Here is a 19,755-nt window from a genome sequence, read left to right as displayed (position 1 = left end):
ACACCATAATGGCATTTCAAGGCAGGGTCTATTGCTTTATCATACTGACCTGTAGTCACTCTCCCTGAAGTTAGATCTACTGCTGCATCAGCTCCTCCCGAGTAATCAAAAGCGTTCTTACTTTTATAGAAAAAATGTCCAGCTTCTGCTAAATTTGTGTCAGACATGGATGGCTTCATGCCACTTATCCCTCTGTAACCATATGGCCCTGATCTATCATATTGATAGTGGTCATCCCTATATCCAAAACGGTCTTCGGGAAGGGTAGTTGCAGGCTTCTGTGCTGTGCAGCTCCTTCCAAAAGGCAACTTATAAACCATGTCACAGCACACAGCTCTTCTTCCTGCAGTCAAATCAACAGGTTTTTCATCGTCCTCTATTATTGTGGTCACTACATTTGAAGTAGATTCATCCATTGTTACAACTGTTCTATGAGACTTTGATGTGCTGAGATCTACCACTTCTCCATCAGTGATCCCCTGAGATGTGGTGCTGTCAGTCCATCCATTGGTGACACTGACTGGAGGTACAGTGACAGGCTGTGTAACAGCCAATGCCACTGCCTGAGCTGAAGGACCTAGAGATAAGTTTATTGGTGCTTCATCTCTAATCAAAGGAATTGTCTGGCCACTTGATATCCTGTATGGTGACTCAGTATGCTTTGATATAGTTAGCTGGAGTGGTGATGCCATTGGGTGCTCTACACTCACTTGGCTTCCTGTGCCTATTGTGTAACTTGTAGTATTTGTGCATGTGGCAACAGTCACTGTCTCAGAGTCTAGGGTGACTGGAGCTACTAACGAGGAAGCTGCACTGAGATTTATGATAGATGGTTGGATGGCACTAATCTGTCTCCCATAAATTTCATTTGTTGTGGTCTGTCTTTTCATATCCATTGCAGAAGCAGAAAGATCTATACATTTTTCAGTTGCTTTAGCTTCTGTTTTTGGTATTGTACGCAAATCAATAGCATCACCAATAGGTTGCAATTTTCCATTTTCCTTGTACTGATGCTTGTCTAGAGCAAGGGGCTCTGGAGGAATCGGAATGGAGACACTTCTGGGAGCAACGCTTGGGACTGCACTTCTGGTTGTGGCTACCACAGTTTTTGCAGCTTCTGTTGGAAGAAACTGAGTAAATGAAGGTGGAGCTCCTTGAAATAGAGATGGTATTACACCAGGTGCACAAGAAAATGTCTCCAAAGCTCCTGGTCCATACAGGGTTGGCTGTGAAGAACTTGGAATTTCTGTAGCTGTCATCGGAGGAACTACAGAAAACACTGTTTCAAGGGAAACCAGATCTTTTGGGGGTGATCCCAAGGGCCAACTGGTAATGGCTTGAGCAGCAGAAGAATCTATTGGAGTCCCAGGTTCAGATGGTAATGTGATAACCACGTAAGTCTCCATTAGAGACTTGGAATATCTTGGTGAGGATTTATTAGAGTGTGGGGAAAGTGGAGAGGTAGGGGAAGGCAGTTTGTAATCTGCCGAAGTCACTAAATTTAAGGACATACTTGAAGTTAAAGAAAGACCTGTAGGTTTGGGGTAAGTATCTGTTGTTTTCTGTGTAGTCACTGGAATCTGAGGAACTGCTGGCTTGGGGGCAATTGGAGGTTTGCTTGCTTCTGGCCTATGTGTAAATACAAGTCCAGTTGGAATTGAAGAAGGCTTAGGAGGGACAGGAGGAGGGGCACTGACACATATTTTGGTGGCAGGTAACCCATTACTCTTCCGAAGAGTTGTGGCCTCTACTGTAGTAATAGTATCAATGTGGGTTGAAACAACAGTTGTTGGAGTCACTGGAGCTGCAATTGCCACCTTTTTTTTAGGGTGAATGGTTGGCTTAGGTGAAGTTGCTGGGGGCAATGGTGGTGGAGGTGGAGGAGGAGGGGGTGGAGGAGGGGGTGGAGGAGGAGGTGGAGGAGGGGGTGGCTGGGCTGATATATCCAAAGAAGAACTTCTGAAAATTGCACGAGACTTAGATGGATGGGTGGAAACGGGAACACTGGCCGACGGTAACCTATATGTGGAATTTTCCTGACCAGAGATCTTTCCATATACAGAATACGGAGGTACAGGTTGTTCCTTCATCTGAGGGGCTATCACAGAAGAAGGTGTTTGGATCAACCCAGTTTCAGGTAAGCCAATTTTTGTTAGTTCAGCCTCAGACTCTTCCCTTTTATCTGTGTAAGCATCCAAAACTTCCAGAATACTTCCATCCCCCATTTCCTTCTTGCCTTTTATTGGCTCTTTTTCAGATATAGGTGAGTCAGTGGACATGGTGACAGCTTGTGGCCTGTCAGCTTTAGCTCCTACAGATTCCATGATAGAAGGTGCTGTACTAGAGAAGGAAATCACAATATGATCACCATTAGTTCTACTTTCTTGTGTAGTGGTCCGATCTAAAGATCCACTTATATCTTCTGGATAGTCTATGATGCTGCCTGGAAAATAAGTTGATGAAGAAATTTCCTCAGAGACTTCAAATTTAGTTATTACATCTGGTTGCTCTGTATAAGCAGTGGTTAGGCTATCCATGGTAGTGACAGGTGAGGAGCTATCTGTGGTGCAAACTGAAGAAATAGATGATGTGAGAGAAGCTGTGTCAGACGGTGGGACAGATGCAGCACTTTCTGAAGGCTCCGAGTAGTTCAATATCAGTGATTCATGGGCTATTATCTCTTGAATTTCTCTTGTATAGTCAGTTACATATTCATCCTCGAGGTCTTCTGTTGAAAAATGTTGGGTTATCTTAACATCTGGGATAGAGAGAGTTGCACTGCTGGTTGAGTCTGTAAGAGATGCTCCAGAAAGGATACTTGATGTCAAAGATGTATCCTGCATCCTGTCAAAATCCATCGCAGACTCTGCCATGTCATCCCCGACAGTGGTCTGTGTGGGACTGGATCCATCTGTTACCTGCATCTGTTGTCGTCTCATGAGTTCTTCATAGGCAGCATCAGCATCTAATAATTTCTTTTCTTCACTGGTGGAAGTCACCATGGTTCCAAGATCCACTATTTCGTGGCTTTCTGGAATGATATAAGAGCTGGAAACTATGTCTTCTTGAGGCACAATAGAATGTAAACTTTCTAATTCATAAAACTCTTTCTGGAGGTCTGTAATTTTCTGCATAGGATCATCATAAATCTGTTCTGGGAGTCTTATTTTTTGTTCTCTTCCTCTCTGCTGCATAAATCCATTATGTTCTTCTTGCCTTGTGAGCAGACTGCCATCTACTGATCCACTGTATGTGTCCTCTACTAAAGATTCATAAATGTAGTCCTCTATTAACATGCCACCATACAATGGCTCTTTTTCAAACACTTCATCTCTTTCATTTGCAGCTGGAAAAGCTTTATATTTGTGGTTTTTCTGCATCATTTCTTCGTACATCTCCTCAGCACTTTTGAGAGCCTTCTGAACCCCTTCTTTCTGCACAACAGATTGCTCATCTGTTGGGGAGTACAAAGACACAGCTGTGGGCAGTTTATAAACTTTTTGGACTTCTATTATTTTCTCAGGGCTTATTTCAAACCCTTCTGGGTCTGACTCAATGCTAGGTGAGTATTCGGAACAAGAGGACCTATGGAGTTCCTCCATTTCTGCTGCCTGGCGCAATTCTTCTGTGGGAGATGCATCCTCGATGGGAGAGAGATTACTGGGCGGTGTCTTTGGTCTTTCTCTCCTTCTTTGAGCACGGAGTTCATCTTTATCTTTCTTTGATTTCTTGCTAGAACTCTTCCTTTGCTGCTGCTCTAATTCCCGCTGTTTCTCTTGCTCTTTTAACAGTTCTTCTTCTTCTCTTAATTCTTCTTCTTCTGAAGAATCTTCAATGGTGGGTAAAAGTGGGCCATGAGTCCTGTGCCGCGCTTTGCGCTGCTGCTTGCTCTCTCCTTTTTTGTGACTCGGGCTACTGTCACTGTCCTCATCAAGTGATGATACTGATGTAGGGGATGTGCCAGGAGTGAAGCTGGATGCATGGAGACTAGAAGATCCCTCTCCCCTAGATCTGTCTTCAGGTGAGTCTGTCAGGCTTTCCATTTCTAATTCTGGCTCTTCATCAAAATACAAAGTTGTTTTTTTCTGAGAGGATTCTGCCGAGTATTTATCTGCTATGGTACTGTTTAGTTCGATCGTCTTAAATCGACGTAACCCCCCTCCTCCAGCAATTACAAGTTCTTCGCTCTCCTGGCTCTTAGTTTCTCGGAATTTGAGTTCAGGACTGTCATCATATGTTTCATCATCCTCGTCATGCCAGGAATGACGTCTCCCTGCATCATCATCAAAGCTAGTACTACTCTTGCGAGTCAGCCGTCTGTGTTTCCCTGTTATGCTTTTCCCTTTTCCTTTTGTTTCTTCCCTCTTGTGGCTCTCAGTCATACCACCAATCTCTTTAAGTTGACTCCTGATGAACTCATCATCTTCGGAGCCAGAAGCATCCTCATCAGCACTCATTTCTATAATCTGTTTTCGAATGAAGTCCTCCTCTTCTCCAGAACCTTGACTGTCTTCCTGTTTATACTCATCACTGCTTGATGAGCCAACACTAGTTCTCCGCTTCCTACGTATAACAGGGGAGTTTTCACTTTCACTGCTGTCTTCCACTGAATCATAGGATGCTCTTCTTGGACTTAGGTCATCAACTAACTCAGGCTTTTCTTTATAATCCTTTCTAGAAGGAAAGCCTTGTTGGCTATCCCTTTTGGAACTCTCTTTCTTTTCTTGGCTCTCTTTGTCCTTTTCTTCTGAAATAGTAATATCCTGTGTGTCAGATGGAATCTGAGATTTTTGCTGGTCCTGAGGCTGCTCTGGAGACAGCTTCTGGGGCTGTGCTTTCTTTTCTGATTTTTCACTACGTGTACTTGCCTGAGCTTCCAAAATGGACAGTACTGTACTTTCCAATTTTGCTAAGTCAGTGGGACTTGAAGGGCTGCTTTCTTGTGAGAAAGAGTCCTTTTTGAGTCCTTTGAGCAAATCTTTTTCATCACTTGGTATAAGACTTGGAATTTCACCAAGAGAACCTGATATTCCATCAGAAGAATATCCTGTGTCACTCAGACCTTGTGGGCTCTTGGGCTGCTGAGAACTGGGGGTATCTGATTTGTCCTCTTCCTTTTCCTAGCAGATGGGGAAAGACACAGGCAAATGTATTAGAGGCAAACTAATCACATGGCTTCACCATTATTATTAAATAACCATTAATAGTTGGGCAATAATTATGGAAAAATTCAGCTATATGATGACAGTGTTTGCTCTTCTTTTTTGAGACACAGTTTCTCTGTGTATCTTTGAAGCCCATTCTGGAGCTTGCTCTGTAGTCCAGGCTGGCCTCTGAATCACAGAGATCTGTCTGTCTCTGTCTCCTGAGTTCTGGGATTAAAAGTGTATGCCACCACTCCATGGCATATAATGATAGTTTCAAAAATGTTTGTATGAAAGCAAAGTTGAGAAAAGTTGACATTCACTAGATTAGGTTGGTTTTAATTTAACCAAAATTTAAATTACATATTAATTCTCAATGTCAGTTGATTTTTTTTTTTAACTCTGTGAGGCCCCTTTACATTTTAATTTCACTTTACTTCAAATACATTATCTATATCAATAGAGTTACCTTGTGATGTTATTGTTAAAAGAAAAAAAGTCAATCTCTTTTTGGTGTGTGTGTGTGTGTGTGTGTGTGTGTGTGTGTGTGTGTGTGTGTGTTCTTGGAGGCCAGAGGAGAACATTGGATATTCTGTTCTATCATTTTTTGCCAAATTCTCTTGAAACAGGGTAATTCATTGGACCTGGAGCTTATTGTTTGGGCTAGCACTAGATGGCCAATGAGCCCAAGAGATCTCTCTGCCAGCCCTGTCCCTGCTCCCTTCCCAAAGACTGATGTTACAGGTGCACAAGGCCACTCTGATGTTTTACATGGATGCTGGAGTCTGAACTCTGGTCCTCATGAAGATGATTATACAGCAAGCACTCTCATTCTCTGTTTCTCCCTCTCCCTGTCCGTGTGTGTGTGTGTGTGTGTGTGTGTGTGTGTGTGTGTGTGTGTGTATTCTTTTATGGTTTTCCCTCTTCCAACTTCTCTCTGCTGAATAGCTTTATTTCAATTTGACACAACCTAGAATTATCTGAAAGGAGGAAACCTCAATTGAGAAAATGTCTCCATAAGACCCAGCTATAAGGCATTTTCTTAATTAGGGATTGCTAGGGATGGATCAGCTCATTGTGTGTGGTGCCATCCCTAAGCTTGTGGTCTTGGGCTAAGCAAGACATGTGTAACAAACCAATAATTAACACTCCTCCATGGCTTTTGCATCAGCTCCTGCCTCTAGGTTCCTGCCCAGATTCAGTTTCTCCTCTGACTTCCATTAGTGATAATGTGACTTGGAAGCTGAATAAACCCTTACCTCTCCAAGTTTCTTAGACATGGCATTTCATCACAGCAACAATAACTAACTAGTACATCCTCCCAGATCGGTCCTATCTCCTCACCCACCCACATGCCCTGCCCCCTTTCTCTTTCTCTCTTTTTACAAAGTAAACAAACAGGCAGAAAACAAAAACAAGCCCAATGAGCCACTAATAAAAAGCTTTCCTGAAGCACCACCTCATCACATTCTGTATGATGATACAGAACAATGATTGAATGTTCTCCATGATTTCTTCAGTTAACTCCATCTATCCATCACTTAAAGTAAACACCATGGTTATGGAGAAATATCAGTCAAAATATAATCTTTCATAATTTAATTTTGATAACATCGTTTTTATATTTCTTGCTATATATATGGTAAAGGTCAACAATGTAATTAAATTTCATTCATATGAAGATAAAATAAATATTACTGTTTGGAACAGCTAGCTGAACATAATAAAAAAGACATTATAGTTTTATAATATGAATTCTTGAAATCTATCCTGATATTTTTATAAAGTAAAATTAAGACTCCATACATAGAATGTAATAAAGAAAAGCAAAAAGAATTCATGAAATTCTAACACAAAGTAACTAAATATTTTCCCTGCACCTGTCTTTGTATGTTTTTCTTCAGTGCCCATGCTTCTTTCATTGTCCTGTGCTATATTCTATCTGAACATCCCATCTGTTCCTGTCTCTGTCCCACATGCTTCCCAGGATTCCATCCGCATGTTTGATGGGGATGCTCCTGTGCTCTTTTGTCTATTCTGTATTAAAGGGTAGCAAGTGTATAAATGCCTATTCTGCAGGCTTGCAAGTCTAAGACAATATGTCATGAGTGGCTGATGTCTCTATTCTGAATTAAAGGGTAGCAAGTGTATAAATGTTCATTCTATAGGTTTGTAGGTCTAAAACAATGTGTTAGGAGTGGTTGAAGACAAATTAATTAGTTGCTTCTAATGCACCTCACTGTAAGATTCAAAGGATACACTGAAAAGCTTCATAATGTTAACTTTTTCCCACTGACTAAATTTAGGTATGCGACCCCTGACAGAATAATGTGCCCTAATTAACTACACAGTTTAGTTGTGAAATCTGATCACTTAGTGATCAATCAGATCCTTTGCTTCACTGATTAAGACACCTACAAATTAGTCTTTATTATGGCTATTAATCATTTTTAAAAGTCCTTCATATCGGGACTTGGCAACCATTTTTCTTTCTTGTAGTTAACTGGTCCTTGGCACTGCTTCATTAATTACTTCCTGACAACGGGAATTAGATGCAGAGTACAGCCCACAAACTGGATCTTGTTTTCCCTAATTATTGCACTTCAAAATGAGTGTTTGAAGCACCATAGACTAAGATATAGTTGAAGGATTCATGTGAAGGCAGCATAAGGTGGACCATTTTCTCATATGGTGTCCTTTTGCATGCAAATTTTGTCACCCTTGATGAGGTCAGGTGTTGAGAACAGTAACATTGTAGGCAGGGATTTAAAACAGCAATGCTATTTTTTCATTTTAGCTAAAGAAAATGTTTTCTCTGTTTTTAATGATTAGCATTACATTCCAGCACACTGGTCTATATAATGTTGCATGATCCCCATGCATAGAATTTTAGTTACTCAAGTTCTGCTAATCTATTTATTTAAAATAATCATCCCAAAATTTCAGGGACTAAGCTTCAAGTTTTTAATCATACTAGAGAACAGCAGGGAATGATTGAAGCAATTCCTTCTTGTACGCGTCCCACCATCATTTATTGGACAGTGGACGAGTGAGAGAGAAGGCAGTAATGCATTTGCACCGCTTGAAACTCTTCTGATGGTGGTGTACTTTGTGGGAACCCAGTGGAGAAAATGCACGGAAACACGTATGTTCTGTCAAAGTTGTCTGTGCTCTTTTCACAAGAGTTAAAGTCAGTAGCACTCAGCATTGAAGAGAAACAGAAGTTTCTCAATATAATATAAGAATTGAGTTCTAGGACTCATATAAATTGTGCAAAGACAGATAATAATAAGTGCTTGGTTAATTTTTCTAGACTTTTAAAACATGAAATAAAAGAGCACCGGGTTAATTTTGAATCATTTATAGAAAGTTTATGTTAAGATGAACTGCAAATATGAGCAACTAAAGCACTCCAATCAAGATTGAGTCCATATAACTCAGCTCAAGAAAAAGATAAAATAGTTCACCAGAACACTTGATTGTTTTTCACTCTGATTATTCAGTCACAAAGCAATTCCGGCATTGATTCTATGTTGATAGATTACATGAGTATTCTGTTATTTTTAACAGAAACCAAAGTCCACATTAAAATCTATGTTAATTTTAGTTTCCATCTGGAAGATTGTAGTTTTTCAGTATAGTAATCAAGTAAAGATTAAAAGTTTCCTGCTGGAATAAATAGATAAAAAGCCAGAATTTTATAGCACCATGATTTAAAACTACAAAACTAAAAAGGTTAAAGTTGTATGCTTTAAAATATGTATAATATTCAAATTTATTCATTTTATTTTACTGAATAAATACTTTTTGAAAATTTGAATAAAGAAACAGAATGGTGTGGTAACAAACATAAACAACACAACACTGAAACGACTGACAATTTGATAAATGAATGTAAAGCAGTACAAATGTACAAGCTGTGAAAGCTATCCAAGGGATTGTACTGAATGCTATAAAAGGAGATGGATACTAAGGAAAGACCTTATGTCAGATATGTCACAGGAGAAAAGTCATCATAGGGAGTGGCTGGGTGTAGGCGCTTTATAATCAGAACAGTATGAAAACCCTCATTCCACTATTTTCCTCTAAGTATACTTGAATTTGGAGTTTAAAACCCAATTTCCCTATTTTTAAAACAGCCACCACAATGTTTATATCATCAATATCCGTGTAGGTTAGATAGGAGGAAATATTTTATAAAATGCCAAGAATGTGGTAAGAAAATTGGAGTATTGCTTGCCTTTTAAAATGGCAATATAAAAAGGAATGAATGTAGGGAGTTCTACCACTGGAGAGGTTGACCTTCTGTCACAGGGTGAGGGGATGGCACCAAAAGGACAGCAAGAAGCGGGGGAGGGGGTGTTGGGGGGGGGGAAGGGAAGTTCTGCTATGGGCTTGCAGGGAAGGTGTTGCACAGGAACACACACACACACAGAGGTCAAAACAGCTCCAGAAGGGAGAAAACAATTCGACCCATGCCTAAGAATCACAAGTGTTTGTGGTTTTGTTTTTCTCACTGGTAGCATATGGTGAGGGTTCCAGGGGAAGTCATATTGCAGCTAGATACCATAGGGTGAAAAGCCAAGCTAAGCTACTTAAGCAGGACTACCCACTGTGAGCGTGGATAGCCTGAATGTTTAATATCATTTAAACCCAAGACAGAAAGTTTTATTTTTGATTTTGGAAGTAGACTGATAGTTTTAAAGTTCTTTAATTTTCTGTTATTTATTCTCATGTTTTACAAAATCCTGAAGGAAATATTGGAAGTTCTACTATAATAAAAAATATATATAGTGAAACAATCACTTCGTTTATTCAGTGTTAATTTAAAACTTATTGTTTGGATGAAAAAGAAGGAAAGAAAGAAAGAAGCATGACATAGTTTCACCTAAAACCTTTTCTATAGTAGAGTAGTGGAAGATAAAACAATAGCAAACACATACAAAGGTCTGTGCTGATAAAATCTATAATACAGAGAACTCAAGAAACTGACACTGCTTGTATTGCTACAGGCATTTGTCTAGCAGCATATTAAGGTAAAATAATGATTAAATGAGATCCCACATAGAGTAAGTAAAATATTTTACAGTGCCAAGAAAACTTGATGAATATGTTTCTATAAGCATTATGAGAATAACAAACTCAGGAGCTCAGGGAAGCATTAAGTATAGGGATCTCTTTATGATTAAAAGACAAACATGTTGACCTTGAATTTACAATTAGATTTAAAGGGGAACTATCTACTCAAGTACATGAAACACACATTTCTGAAAGGCAAGCATGGAGATACATATGCACCTGTGAATTTAAGGGCCAATTATGTGACCTCTCTGGATAGAAAAGAAGGAAAAGTCAAAAGAAAAAAAAACATTTGGGGCTGACAAAGAAAAAACCTGGAAATGATAAATGCAGAACCCACAAAAGATGAGCATCATGAGAAAAAAGGGAGTGGGGATGGGTGAGCAGGCACCTGTCTAAGTGGACACAAAATAGCAAACTCCCACAAACTCATTCTCAGATTGGGATTGTAGTAGATGTACAATAGGTAATTTTTCATGTATCATTGGTATCCTCTATGAATTATAAAAGTTATTTAATTACATATAAGCTATTTTGTGGATCACTAAGCAGCTTGTGTATAGACATGTACATATATACATACAGATATGTACATATATATATACACACACATACAGTGTATATATATATATACACACACACATACAGTGTATATATATATATATATATATATATATATATATATATATGTAAATCAAAGCAAGAAAGTCCACTTTAAGAGGGAGTAAGGGAGGATGAAGGGGGCTAAAAAGAACAGATGGGAGGGTATAAAGTGGGGCTCATGTAGTTAGATTTTAATTAAAATTAATATACCTGAAATAATAGAGTTCCATTAAAATGATAGAACTGCTTATGTAAAAAATACTACTTAAAATGAGCTATTCTTGAAGCTTCTCAGTAAAGGGACAGTATGCATTAATCTATACTATATGTAGATCATAACTAATCCTTCCACATGAAGCATATGACACTAAATCATGTTAAAAATGTAAAGTTAGCTATGATTATATGTGAATATATATGTATTAATTTACTTTCATTCTGGATTTTGAACATATTTCCCCCCCCCACCCAAGGATTTTGTGGCTGACCACAGCTTAGAAATCTATCAAAAGGAAAAACAAAAACAGCTACCTGCCTCTTACCAAACCAACTATCTTAATGACACATTATATGAGAAAACTGACTTATATACCCATTGTAGATTAAAAAATATAACACAGAGCTCTAGGAAACCTTTTGAATTTTCTCTATGAAGTAGAGAATTTTTTCTATGCTTTATGGAATTTGATTGAGGTATCAAATTGCCATTGCTTTTCATTTAAGCAAAAATAAAACAAGAGTTCTCTGAAACATAACTCATGGTTTAAAGGTTTTCACACCCATCCTATTCGTGATCAGCTCAGGTTCTAAGTACTAAACCCTGGGGAATGCATGTGCCAGACTGCCACCTCAGGACAGAAAACTTACTGGTTTTTCTTTGGTAGGCTCCCCTTGGTCAGACTTGGTACTGCCTTCCACCTGGGGCGCCTCCACTGCTCTGCTGTCTTTGTCTCCTTCCTTGGACAAAGTCTGAGGTGTGTCGCATGTCAGACCTCCAGTCCTGGCCTCTGGCTGACCCTCTTCCTGCCCTGCCTTTGTGGCCACTCTTCCTGTGGGTTCTTCTTCAGGAATTTGTTCTTGAGCTTGAAGTATTTCATGTCTCTCCCCCACCAATGACACCAATGGCTTTACTTCTGGGGGTAATTTCGTGTCTTTAGGGGTTGGCTTCTTTCTTTCGAGTGGTGGTTCTTCTTCAGTAGAAGCCAGCTTCTCTTCAGCAGATGGCTTCTTTCCCATTTTCTCTTCAGAGAGTGGCTTTTTCTCTTCAGAGACTGGTTTCTTGTCTTGCAGGGCTGAAATTTTGCTTTTCTCTAATTTAGTACCTTCTAGTTTTTCATCTGTGCTGACCGTCGGGGGCATTTTCTCCGTTGATGGTGTTTCTTTTTCTGGCATTGGTTTTTCAGTTTCAGTTTTTACTTCTGTTTCTTTCTTTTTACCTTTTACATGGACCCCTATTGGTATTTTCTGAGCTGATGGGTCTGAAGGCACAGGCACAGGGGTTGCCTTGGGTCCTGATGGTGCAGGTGGCATTTTGCCAATATCTCCAAGTTGTCCTGATATTGCTCTGTTCGTCTGGCAATTTAAACAAAGCCATTCTTGAATCTGCAAAATGGAAAGAAATGAACAGATTAAGATTGTTGCAGACTTTCTAACCTAGTGCATTTATCAAGATGAAATTTGAAAAAGTCTATTTGTTCTATTGATTGTTGAGAGGCACAGGGTGAGTCACAGTGAATCAAAAGAGCACTACTGAAAAAATGAAAAAAAAAAAAGATTATTTAAAACATAAATGTGGGGAAAATGTTTGCTTTTCTTTTTCCTAAAATTATTCTGATTTTCTGACTGGAATGTCAGAATATCAGTCTGACTGTGTGACTGATGCTCAAGTTATAATGAGTTGTCACACCTTTCAGCAGATCATCATAGTAGTACTCAAATATATAGTTTCCCAGGGGACAAACATCAGCAGGCACCAAGTGAAAAAAACATGACACTACATTTTGTTTAGAGTGGACAATTTATCTGTAGCTATAGCAATCAATATACAGTGTATTGTATGATGTCTTAGCAGAATAATAATAGTAGATTTCCCCTAGAGTCCATGACTTAACCAGTCTCAGGCTCTTGGCCCCATTGACATTGTCTGATATAGAATCCAACGTGTGGAGTGTGATAGGAATCTAACAAAAAAGTGGTTAATTATCTCCCATAATACTTTTTCTACTTTTGCACCAATACATCTTCCAGGCAGGGAGCTGTTGTGGGTTTCAGGGTTGGTAGCTGGATGTTATCTCTGAGAGTTGCTCTACCAGCTGTTCACATGGGAGATAACGGTGATATAGCCACAACTGCTTGAAAAGTTTATCAAACATACTGTAAGTTGGAGAACTGAAGTATTTTATTTGGCATAACTGATACACTAAAGTTAAGCTTCTTACCTCAGTTTCAAAAAGATATGAAAATACTGAGTATACCACCTACCAAATATGAATGTGTTTCATTTTCTCATCATGTTTCCTTTTTAATAAAAGTCATGTTGTTTGTGATACTATTTCCTCAGTAATTTCACAAAAAATAATCAGAATTTTATAATAGATAAAACTTCCCAATAGAATGAAACCTGCATTCCTGCTATATTGAAAGTCCCAGCTTGTTTACCCCGTTTACACTGTCAAATGATTTTTAGAATCCTTGTGACAAAGCACTGTGAGACTACTATTTTCAACTGTTTTTGTTTTTTTTTTTGAAATGTCTAGTTGATAATATGAATAATGAAAATATGTTAAGATATGCTCAATCACATCATGGATTTTGAAACTATAGCACTGATCAAGACGTGTTGTTCTGTAGATGTTATCTCTGGGGACTATTCAGCTCAGAGCTATGGTTCTCACTGTATGACAATAATCAAGTCACTTTCTTTCCCATGACTTGTATACCCAGTTGTTATATAATACTAAAGTTTACATCAGAATTGTGTTATGGGAATTTAAGAAAGGATTGATAATGAGGGGTCACACATACCAAAAGCAAAGGCACCAAAATACATCCTAATATTTTAAGGCAGAGTTTACAGAACTTTACAATTGACTTTCATATTTGTACTTTTATAAGAAACTAAAGATCTATAACCCTATACAGATTACAATGTTGTCAAATATATTAATATTAAGAGCCACTTTAAAGTCTAAAAATCCAAAGCAGGGTCAAAATGAGACTTTTCTCTAATAATATTCTACTAAAGCAAGTAATTTTCTGCAAGGATTTTAATCAAAGCACCTGGAGAGATGAACCAGTAAAAAAAGCAATTTGAAATTGAATTTATCTGGAGACAATATAGCATAAGAAATCAGGCAGTCTTATATATATGACCCTCCCACCTTATTGCTTGCATAGTAAATACACATTAAATAGTAATGACTAAAAAGAAGCAACAGCCTTTATCTCTTACATTAAAATATATGTAATAGGGGACAGAACATAAAACACAGAAGTCAAGGATAATGTCTGCCCTGAGCCTAGCATCTGACTCCTGTGTGATTGTTTCTCCTGTGTCCTTTTCAGAGAGTAGTTTTCATGACTTAGATGCAAAAATAGCGGTGAACTGGCTGTTCCTCAAAATGTCTGGTCATGTTTTATTCACTTGGTGCAGTGCTGAAGTCGTCCCCTGGGAAACTGTATATTTGAGTACGCCTACGATGATCTGCTGAAAGGTGTGGCAACTCATTATGCCTTGAGCAGCAGTCACACAGGGAACACATACTACTATACCAACAGACACGCTAAAATGAAAGTGGGGAACCTCATGAAGCCCCACCCACAAACAAGAACAAGTTAATGTTGAAAGTGGAAGAAATAGTCTTCCCTAAGAATGATCTTCATATTTGATTATTCAGGACCAACTGGGCAACCCTGACATTGTAGACATATAAGTAACATTAAATGAAGCCAATATGTTGTATTTATATATGTAGGCATATAAAATATATGTTCATAGTTATAAAATCAATTAATTATGCATTATATACATATATAGGTAAAATCATATATTAAAATCTGAACCTTAAAACCTTTCATCCTAATCTTTCATTACATTCTAAACCTTAGATCCAGAGTTGCCTTTGTATATACAAAAAAAAAAAAAAAAAAAAAAAAAAACACAATAAATTTTGATCTTATTCTTTTCTCTTTCCCAGATCCTTACAGGTTCTCCTTATCCATATGTGTGAGTGTGTGTGTGTGTGTGTGTGTGTGTGTGTGTGTAAACTAAAGAGATATTCACTCTGTCAGTGAGATAATTCTGAGTGAGATATTTACTCTGTCTGCACCTGTTGCACTGACCATGCCCATGGGGGTGAAAACAGGCATAGATGTGACCTGGGGGAACTAGGTCTGAGTTAGGGACCCTAGAGTGCTCTCTCATTTGCTGGATGGAGACAGAAAGCATCTGGATGCATCCTTGCGATGGGAACCTGCTGGCGTTCATCTGTCTCTGTTCTAAGTTATTTCTCCCTGAATAAACATCTATTCAGCCTGTTTTGCCCGATCCTTAATATTCCACGATAGTTGAGAGGTCATACATTTGAGAGGGGATTATGGAGACTCTCGCAAATATATAAATATCAGTTATGAGGTTCTTAAGTCATGTTAATCATTGTGGTGAATTAAAGAAAAATGGCTCCCAAAGGGAATAACACTACTAGGAGGTGGAAGTGTGGCCTTGATGGAGGTAGCTGGGGTGAGATGTGAGATCTCCTATGCTCAAGACACCTGCAAGTGTGTTATGCCACTTCCTGTTGTCTGAAAGATGTAGTAATCCTAGCTACTTTTCCAGCACCATATCTACCTTCATGCTGCCATATCCCCCACCATGATGATAATGGACTAAACCTCGGAAAAATGTAAGCCACACTATTAAATGTTTTTCTTTATAAAAGTAGTTGTGGTCATGATGTCTCTGTATAGCAATAGAAACCCCAACTAAGACAGAAGTTTGTACTAGGAGTGGGGTATTGCTGTGATAGACCTGATCATGTTTTTGTTTGGAAGAATTTAGACATTGATACTTTGGGTTAGGAAAGCAGTGGGATGCTTCGAATACTGCTTAATGGGCCATACTAGTAGCAGCATGGAAGACAATGAAGATAAGAGTGGCTTGAACTGTGTGTGTGTGCAGGGGTGACTCAAAAGGTTTCAGAGACGAATAGTATTAATATGTGTTAGAGATGGTTCTTGTGATATTTTGTCAAAGAATATAACTGGTTTTTGACCTTGTCTGAAGAGTCAACCAGAGGCTGAAATGAAGAGGTTTGGATTAATTCCACTGTCAAAAGAAATCTGAAAATAGCCTAATGTGGTGATATTTTGTTTATCAGAGTTCAAAGCTAGCTATACTAGTCAGCCATAAAGACCAGGGAATGGTAGCATACTCTTTTAATCGCAGTAGCCACATTAGTTAGCCATAGAAACTGGGTGGTGGTGGTGCATGCCTTTAATCCCAGAACTAGAAAGGAATATAAGGAAGGTGGAGACAGAAACACAGTGTATACAGTCTGCAGTCACACCAAGAGCAGGATTGCCCCTTTTTGTCCAAGCCTCGGTAGATTTAAGAATGCTCTAGTACTGGCTGCTTTGCTTTTCTGATCTTTAGCTTGAACTTCAATATCTGTCTCTTTGTTTTTATTATACATGCTATAGCATAATATAGACTCTGTCATATGGTTGTTAGTGGTGACTCTCACAAAAGATTTATAATGAAAAAGGGCAAGCTGAGTAAGAAAAAAAATACAGATTGTACAGACTGAGGAGAAAGGGGGCATGAAATCTTGTGTTCAAGGTGTTCGAGGAGATAAAACAGATAAAGAAATAGAAAAAGGAGAGTTCTGACCTCAAGGCAAGATCCCACTCAGCTAAATTTCCAGATTGTGAAAAGAAATTAAAGAAAATTTTAGAGCTGGGTGTGGTGGCACATACCATTAATTTCAGCAGTTGGAATACAGAACTGGTGGATCTCTGAGTTTGAGGCCAGCCAGGTCTAACCACGGAAAACAGAGAGTTGTTGGAGATGTAACTGAACAAGGGTGTCAACTTCCAGCCCCAGTAAGCAGAAGAACTAGACAACTTGGCCACATGGTTCTGGCTTCAGAATGAAAGATAAGGACTTTGAAATTTATTTCTGTGACTAAGAAAAGCCCATGAAGGCAGGCATGTGTCAAAGGTGTCCCTGAATGAAGGTCTAGTGAGGCCATTGCTGAAGCTGTGAAGTTGAAGCCTGAATTGCTTTGGAGACCCCAAGATGTTAGAAATGCCAAAGTCATGGATAACCTGCTAAGGAGAGCTGCTAACAGCGAGTGGAACCACCCCAAGACAAACAAGTGTGTTGCAGTCAACAAAGCTGAAATGAGTTGGAGATCATACATGGGAATGCAGAGTTTGGAGATTGTTCAGCTAGTTTTCAATCTTACTTTGGTCCAGTATTTTCTTACTATGCTCCCTTTCCTCCATTTTGGAATGGTAATGTATTATTGTGCCATTGTATGTTAGAAGTATGTGATTTGGTCTTTGATTTTGATTTTGTAGAGAAATTACAGTTAAGAGATTGCCATGAGTTTCAGAAGAGAGTTTGAACTATGACACACATTTGAGACTGTTATAGTTTATGGAGACTTTTGAAATTGAACTGAAAGCATTTTTTTTTTTTTTTTTTTTTTTTTTTTTTTTGCACTACGATACTGCTCAAGTCTTTGGGGTACAGTAAGTGGTATAGGGTGATTCAAAGGAAAGTGGCCTACAAATGGAGTGACACTATTAGGAGGTATGGCCTTGTTGGAGGAAGTGTGTCACTGTGTGGCAGGCTTTGTAGCCTCCTATGTTCAAGATGCCTCCCAGTATTTTAATACACTTCCTGTTGACTGAAAGAAGTAGGACTCTCAGCTACTTCTCTGTCACCATGTCTGCCTGTGCACTCCCATGTGCCACTATGATGTTAATGGACTAAGCCTATGAAAATGCAAGTGTTTTCCTTTATAAGAGTTGCTGTGGTCATGTTGTCTCTTCATAACAGCAGAAACTCTAGGACAATTTGTTTTTATACATTTTTCAGAATTTAATGTTTTATTTTTGAGCATATATTCTTGTTAATATCACTTAGTAGAAGAACCTATAATGAAAGATTTTTCATCTACGCTATTATTTACCATAACAAATCGAGAAGCCACCATATTAGCAACATAGTCACATTTTTATTTACTTCTTTAACATCAGTTATTAGAATATTAAATGCATCTCCAAATAGAGAAAATTCTGAAGAAGCATATAAAAGCATATAAAAATAATTATGCTGATCACATCATGCTCAAATATATTCAATTGTCGGCTAGAACATGTTAGTAAAATTCATTTATTTTAACATCAAACCATCAAAGCTTGTTCAAAACAAAACAAGATCCCGAAAATCCATTAATCTTAAGAGGAACCAGGAAATGAAGGCAATAATGAAAATAATAATAATAATAAAACAGAAAAGGGATTCTGCAGTGCTACTCAACGTTTCCCATCAATAAGTAATTTGCTTTATGTAAAATTTCAGCTGTAACTATAGCAACAATAACATCAAGTAGAGTCTCAAGATTTAAGGCTGCTTCCAAATGTCTTTTTTGAAAAATGAATATAGACAATGAAGCAGGTTAGAGATTTACCTATAGATTTTAATGCTTTTGAAATAATGGTCAAAAATACATTCACATGCATTCATATTTGTATTTGAAAAATAATGCAAATAGAATTTAGCTTTAATTTTTATTAAAGGACCAATTGAACTTGTTTGGAAACTAACATACTTTCTTTCAATAGAAACTGAACCAGAGACTAGAGTCTCATCTTAAAATGAGGAAATTGCGATTAAAATACCATTTTGTACCCTTCACAACTTTTGGATCAACAATGAAAATGTTAACCAGTAATAAGCAATAAGTTAACAGTTTTGGTGGCTTGTTTTCTTAATATTTGAATGTTATTTATGCAATAATACATATTATTATATATAATATACTATAATACAATGATTTATTTATAAATCATATTTAAATAAATTTAATTTCTCTCTCTCTGTTTCTCTTTGTGTTTGTGCTTGTGTGATGCACTATGTGCACTAGTGAGTGCAGTTGTCCAAGGAGGCCAGAAGAGGTCAAGTGGTCATTGGATCCCCAGAGCTGGAGTTACTACCAGGCATTGTGAGCTACTTGATGTGGTTGCTGGGACCTGAACTCCAGTTCTTAAGCACTGAGCCATCTCTTCAGCCCCAGAAATTACCTTTCACTTATTAACTGATCCAAAAATTTTGGAACAATGTTATCTGAGATTTGTAATTTTTATCACTAACTCATATGGTCTTAGCTGTATAATATTTTATGTATCTTAAGACTCTGGATTCTAAAACATAATTTGACATCACCAAATCTCTCGTTAATTTTACATATGAATAAATTGTTTTTGTTATTTGTAAAAAAGAAAAGGACAGAATTGAAAGTTGAGAAACACTTTTTTCTAGATTATACAATCTAGATTAAATGTTAGAAATATTAGAACTGCTAGAATTAAAATGTTAGAATATTTGCTAATGGGGTTACCATTTAAAAGTATGCAAAATGAACTAGGTATGCTGATGCAAGTTACCTTAGCACTCAAGAGCTGATGGCAAAAGAACCAGAATTCAAGGCCTGTTAATGCTACATAATGAATTCAAGATGAACATGGGCTACATAAGACACTGTTTCAAAAATAGATATATGCAAAGTGATTTACTTGTGAGGCTTTCATTCCTACTCTGTCTCTCTTAAAAATAAACAGGAAATATGTTAGAAGTCCATATTTTTAAATTAGAAGATATGGTTTCCTTCATATTTCTGGAATTGTCATGAGTGCTAAAAAT

The 19,755-nt window shown here is 37.9% G+C and overlaps 1 protein-coding gene across 2 annotated transcripts in view; it reads right to left on the bottom strand.

The window, feature by feature from the left end:
* The window catches only part of Pclo (piccolo presynaptic cytomatrix protein), a 360,398-nt gene that overhangs the window by 185,287 nt on the left and 155,356 nt on the right, over positions 1-19,755 (bottom strand). For both annotated transcript variants that reach the window (XM_051174921.1, XM_051174920.1), the window contains exons 4-5: positions 11,694-12,428; positions 50-5,120 (exon numbers count right to left, since the gene is read on the bottom strand). In XM_051174921.1, coding sequence (XP_051030878.1) covers positions 50-5,120; positions 11,694-12,428 — 5,806 coding nt within the window. The remainder of the gene's footprint in view (positions 1-49; positions 5,121-11,693; positions 12,429-19,755) is intronic.

The sequence above is a fragment of the Phodopus roborovskii genome, unplaced genomic scaffold (genome assembly GCF_943737965.1).
Source record: "Phodopus roborovskii unplaced genomic scaffold, PHOROB, whole genome shotgun sequence".
NCBI lineage: Eukaryota > Metazoa > Chordata > Mammalia > Rodentia > Cricetidae > Phodopus > Phodopus roborovskii.
Note: the sequence above shows the minus strand (reverse complement) of the source record. Positions and strands in the feature narration are given on the sequence as shown.